The sequence below is a fragment of the Manacus vitellinus genome, unplaced genomic scaffold, assembly GCF_001715985.3.
Source record: "Manacus vitellinus isolate BGI_N305 unplaced genomic scaffold, ASM171598v3 scaffold_64_pilon, whole genome shotgun sequence".
Lineage (NCBI taxonomy): Eukaryota > Metazoa > Chordata > Aves > Passeriformes > Pipridae > Manacus > Manacus vitellinus.
Genome location: NW_021940718.1, coordinates 714,131 through 719,765, shown reverse-complemented (window position 1 = coordinate 719,765; position 5,635 = coordinate 714,131). Strand labels below are relative to the sequence as shown.

The following is a 5,635-nucleotide window of genomic DNA, read 5'->3' as shown; positions in this document are numbered from 1 at the left end:
AGCTGGAGCCCTCAGCAGGTGCTGGGGGAGCACAGCCACCCCTTTGTGCTCGGGATTTGGGGCTGGGGGGGCTGCTGGACCCCTTGGAAAGCCCTTCTCGTGTTTCTCAGCGAAACCCAAGCTTGGCTTCCCGGGACAGGGAGCGGTTGCTGTGCTGCCTCTTTAAGGATTGAAGGATTTTCCCTACTCCTTGGGCTCTCCCAGAACAGCTGACTGCTCCAAAGCTCCTCTCCAGAGGAGATGTGTGTGTTGGGCAGGGATTGGAGCCGGGCTCTGCCTCTCCCTGGAGCTTTGCTTTAGCCCTGCTGCTCTGCCAGGGGGCTCAGGACGTGTCAGGGGATGGTTTTAAGGCATTCCCCTAAAAAAATGAAACCTTTCCCCATTGCTGAGCGTGCTCCCATCTCCTCCTCCTCTCCTCAGGGCGAACCTGGTGGACCTGCAGAAGAAGCTGGAGGAGCTGGAGCTGGATGAGCAGCAGAAGAAGCGCCTGGAAGCTTTCCTCACCCAGAAAGCCAAAGTGGGAGAGCTCAAGGACGATGACTTTGAGAGGATCTCCGAGCTGGGGGCTGGAAACGGCGGCGTGGTCACCAAAGTGCAGCACAAACCCTCAGGGCTCGTCATGGCACGGAAGGTAACGAGGGGCTGGGCAGTGTCTGGGGCTCTCCCTGGCTCTGGGAGGGCTGGTTTTGGTTGGATTCTCCCTGTCTTGGTTGGATTCTCCCTGTTTGCACCCTCACCTGGGTCAGGAGCACGGTCCTGGCAGCCCCCAGGTGGGTTTTACATGGATCCTGTCTCCGAGTCCTCCTTTGGGAGAGGCCTCTGCCACAGATCCCTGGGGTTTGGACACCCTGGTGTGAACACATGAGGTTATTTTTTTCCCAGTCAAGCTGATTTTGATGGATAAACTGGCCAGAAGCAGCTGGAAGGAGATCCCTTGAGGGCTGGAAGTGGCAGAGGGAGGGATGGCTTTGGGATATATGTTCCTCACCCCTCACCACCAACTTAACAGGTCCCAAAGGTCATTCCCAGCAGTGACTGATTCCTCTCAGACTTGGATTTATGGGGAGCATCTTCTGCTGCAGTAGAAAATCAGGAGATGCTTCGTGTGCCTGCTGGAAGAGGCTTGGCGGGAGCAGCACAACTGCTCCAGAGCCCCTGCTCCCTCCTGCTCATGATCATGGAATCAGAGCATGGTTTGGGTTGGAAGGGACCTTAAAGCTCACCCAGTTCCACCCCCCTGCCATGGGCAGGGACACCTCCCACCAGAACAGGGGGGTTTCCCTCCCCACAGCCGCGTTAACTGGCCCCAGAAGCGGCCGCTCGTTCTCGTGCAGAACCTTCATGGGGTTGGGGTTTGGTTTTTTTTTTCTTCTTTTTCCTGTGGTTTCCTTGATCTCAGAGCACCTTCTTACAACACCTACAAGAGCTTGTGAAAATGGTCCTGTGTGTGCTGAGTCAGAGCTGCTGAGATCAAACCTGTGACTCGTCTTTCCGCTCCCGTCCGGTGCAATCCCGGTCGCGGCCTTCCCTTCCCTCGCTGACAAGGGAGCTGAGAGCTCTGCCTCTGCCTTCATCATGGAATCACAGCCTGCCTTGGGTTGGAAGGCACCTTAAAGATTGTTTCATTCCACTCCCTGCCACGGGCAGGGACATTTCCACTCTCCCAGGTTGCTCCAACCTGGCCTTGGACACTTCCAGGGACGGGGCAGCCACAGCTTCTCTGGGAAATCCATCCCAGATCCTCCCCACCCTCCCAGGGAGGAATTCCTTCCCAATATCCCACCTAACCCTGCCCTCTGCCAAGTCATTTGAAGTCATTCCCCTTTGAGCTGTCACTTTATCCTCATTATTAACCTGCAGGTGGGATAAATTCTGTTCCAAAGCAGAGCTTCCCTTGATTTTACCTCTCCCAGCACCCAGGACCTGCTCACACGCTTCCCGTGAGTTGTTCTTTTTTTTTCCCAGGTGTTCCACCCTGACTCCCTGCCCTGTTTTTTCTTTCTTGGCAGCTGATTCACCTGGAAATCAAACCTGCCATCAGGAACCAGATCATCAGGGAGCTGCAGGTGCTGCACGAGTGTAACTCCCCCTACATCGTGGGGTTCTACGGGGCCTTCTACAGCGACGGGGAGATCTCCATCTGCATGGAGCACATGGTGAGAGCAGCTCCTCCTCTTTTACCCTTCCAAATTCCATCTCCCCTGCCAGCTTGGGGCACTGGCAGCTGTGCTGGCTCCTTGCTCTGCTCCTGGTGGGAGCCACAAACTCCTGCTCGGGCCTGGAATCGAGGGGGGGAGAGAGAGAGAGGGTGACTTTTGGGGAAGAGGAAGCAGAGGTTTGGGGGTTGGCCAAACGGAAATGTTGCCAACCCACCGCCCTCCAGAGCCTGCTGAGAAGCTCAGTGAGCACATTCTGCTGTTTCTGGTGGCAAATAAACACTGTTTCTCCTCCAAATCAGCACCAGCAGCATCATCCCTGCGTTTCCACAAAGAACCAGGGGAGCTGGTAGAAAACCAGCATTAAAAATGGTTTTCAAGTGATAAAGTCAAACTTAGATCAGCAGAAATCTCTCAGTGCTGAGGATGCTCTGTGCTGCTTATCCACCACTGCCCAGCTCTTGTTTTCCTGCTGGGAATTGGCCTGTGGGTCATTCTCAATGTTCTCCCATTTTAGGATGGTGGCTCTTTGGATCAAGTGTTGAAAGAAGCCAAAAGAATTCCCGAGGAAATCTTGGGCAAAGTCAGTATAGCGGTGAGTTGTGGTGGCTCCTCAGGCCTCCAGGGAGGATTTCCTGGGAATGCTGGGTTTGCCTTGGGAAGCTTTTTGTGTTTCCCCACATGCACTTCCCAATCCTGACCTGGGGCAGGAGGCCAGTGTTGTGTGCCAGAGGGGAGGGCAAAGCATATTCCCAAGCACTTTTCCCAGCTCCAAGCCCTTTGGGTTCCTCTGGGTGGTGGTGAGGGGTCGGGAGAAGCTTTTTTTGGGTGGTTAAGCCAAGCTCTGGGATGGGCTCTGTGTGATAAACTGCAAACCCTGAAACCTGTGTGCACCACGGGGCAGTTTCCTCCCCCTGCAGCGTGTCCTGAGGGAGGGAAAGCTCTTCCCTTCCCAGCTCTGATCTCATCCAGCCTCTGGATTCCTCCCAGGTTTTACGAGGCTTGGCGTATCTGCGGGAGAAGCACCAGATCATGCACAGAGGTGAGAGGAGAGGAACCTAAAAATAGCTGCTCCTGCAGTGCAGGAGCCCCTGGGGGTGTCACCCCCTTCACTCTGCCCTCCTCCCTGGCATCTCTTCCCAGATGTGAAGCCTTCCAACATCCTGGTGAATTCCCGAGGGGAGATCAAGCTGTGTGATTTCGGGGTCAGCGGGCAGCTCATCGACTCCATGGCCAACTCCTTTGTGGGAACTCGGTCCTACATGTCTGTAAGTTCCTCCCAGATGGGTTTTTTTGGGGGGCATTTGGGTTCAACAACACAGAACCGGGGTGGGGATGGTTTGCTCGTGGCTTTGCTCTGAGTTTCCACCCCCTGCTTTGTTTTGGGGTGAGCCTTTGGAAGTGGGAGAAGCAGAGACCTCCTCATCCTCTCAAGGACTTGGTGGCCTCTCAGCTCCAGCCTGTGCTCCCCAAGCACGTGGAGATGCACAGGGAAAGACATTTCAGATCCTCCAAATTCCAGGCATGGGGCAGCCACAGCTTCTCTGGGAAATCCATCCCAGTCCCTCCCCACCCTCACAGCCTGGAATTCCTTCCCAGTATCCCATCTATCCCTGCCCTCTGGCAGTGGGAAGCCATTCCCTGTGTCCTGTCCCTCCCTGTTTTATTTTAGTGCGTTTTTGGGGGGTTCAAAAAAATCCCCTTCTGCGTGCAAAGCTCTGTACAAAAACTGGTGCTGATCCACCCACCTCCTCTGGGGGTAAACAGGGGTAAAACCACTTCAGTGCAGCTGGGATTTGGTGCAGGCTACTGGGAAATTAAAGCCAAACTGGAGCCAGCCAGTGAGAGTGAATCCAGAATGGATTGTGCTGGAAGGGACCTTAAAGCCCATCCAGTCCCATCCCCTGCCATGGGCAGGAACACCTCCCACTGGAGCAGGTTGTTCCAAGCCCTGTCCAGCTGAAGAATTCCTATGAGAGAGCACCTGCAAGAACAAAACTGGTGCCCAAAATTCAGGGGGTGGGTGGGGATGTCGGGGCAGGCCCCACACTGCACTCGAGCGCTCAGGTCTGAGCTGCTCTCGTATTTTGGGAATGGTTAGTCAAGTCCAGTTATAGTTAGACTGGGGGCTATTTAAAAATAAGATCCCCTTTGCACCCAGGCACTGGCTCCAAGCTGCCTCGGAGCTGCCAGTGGGGATGACTTGCAGGGATGGATTTATTTTTAATTTTTTTTTTTCCTCTCTCAACTGTAAGAGCCTCGTGTGGACTTTTTGCCCCTGGATGTGAAACAGGGATGAGCAGGAAAATAAAACTTTTGTTAATCAGCTAGATTTCAGCACACAGAAAGATTCCTGCTGTGTGTTCCACGTTCCCAAACATCAGCAGCTGTAAATGCTGCTGAGCTGGAGCTGTGGATGAGGTGCTACAAGTGCTTTATGTCTGCACATGATGCTTCTTTTCCATCCTCTTTGCCCATGACCCTTTTGGGACCGCCCTTTCCCTGGAAGGGTGGAGACTTGGAATGGAGAGACCATTGGGATATCACAGAATCAAGGAGTGGGTTGGGTTGGAAGGGACTTTAAAGCCCATCCAGTCCCACCCCCTGCTGTGGGCAGAGACACCTCCCACTATCCTGGGTTGCTCCAACCCGGCCTTGGACACTTCCAGGGATGGGGCAGCCACAGCTTCTCTGGGAATTCCATCCCAGCCCCTCCCCACCCTCACAGCCAGAAATTCCTTCCCAATATCCCATCTATCCCTGCCCTCTGGCACTGGGAAGCCATTCCCCCTTGTCCTGTCCCTCCATCCCTTGTCCCAAATCCCTCTCCAGCTCTCCTGGAGCCCCTTTAGGCCCTGGAGTATGAGTCTCATCCATTTAATTCCAGCACAGGATATTTATGACCCTGGGTGCTGATATTCCAAGTCAGTGGATATTCCTGTGCTCTCTGTGTGTCAATATTCCATGGCAGTGGATGTTCCTCTGTCAATATTCCATGGCAGTGGATGTTCCTCTGTCAATATTCCATGGCAGTGGATGTCCCTGTGCTCTCTGTGTCAATATTCCATGTCAGAGGATATTCCTGTGCTCTGTGTGTTGATATTCCAAGTCAGTGGATGTTCCTGTGCTCTCTGTGTGTCTGTTCCATGGCAGTGGATGTCCCTGTGCTCTGTGCATGTGACTATTCCAAATCAATGGATCTTCCTCCATCAACATTCCCAGTCCTTTGATGTTGTTGTGCTCTCTCTGTCGATATTCCATGTCAGTGGATATTCCTGTGCTCTGTCTGTGACTATTCCATGTCAGTGGATGTCCCCATGCTCTGTGTGACTGTTCCATGTCAGTGGCTGTTCCCATGCTCTGTGTATGACCATCCCAAGCCCGTGGCCGTTCCTCCCTCAGCATTCCCAGCCCGCTGCCATTCCCGTGCTCTGTGTGTTGATATTCCATGTCAGTGGATGTTCCTGTGCTCTGTGTGA

The 5,635-nt window shown here is 53.9% G+C and overlaps 1 protein-coding gene across 1 annotated transcript in view; it reads left to right on the top strand.

The window, feature by feature from the left end:
• Positions 1–376: 376 nt before the first annotated feature.
• MAP2K2 (mitogen-activated protein kinase kinase 2) overlaps positions 377–5,635 on the top strand; it is a gene marked incomplete at its 5' end in the record, with an annotated part of 8,407 nt that continues 3,148 nt past the window's right edge. Inside the window, 5 exons of the mRNA XM_029963861.1 lie at positions 377–631; positions 2,010–2,156; positions 2,674–2,751; positions 3,147–3,198; positions 3,300–3,424. Of these exons, the coding sequence (XP_029819721.1) occupies positions 377–631; positions 2,010–2,156; positions 2,674–2,751; positions 3,147–3,198; positions 3,300–3,424 (657 nt within the window). The remainder of the gene's footprint in view (positions 632–2,009; positions 2,157–2,673; positions 2,752–3,146; positions 3,199–3,299; positions 3,425–5,635) is intronic.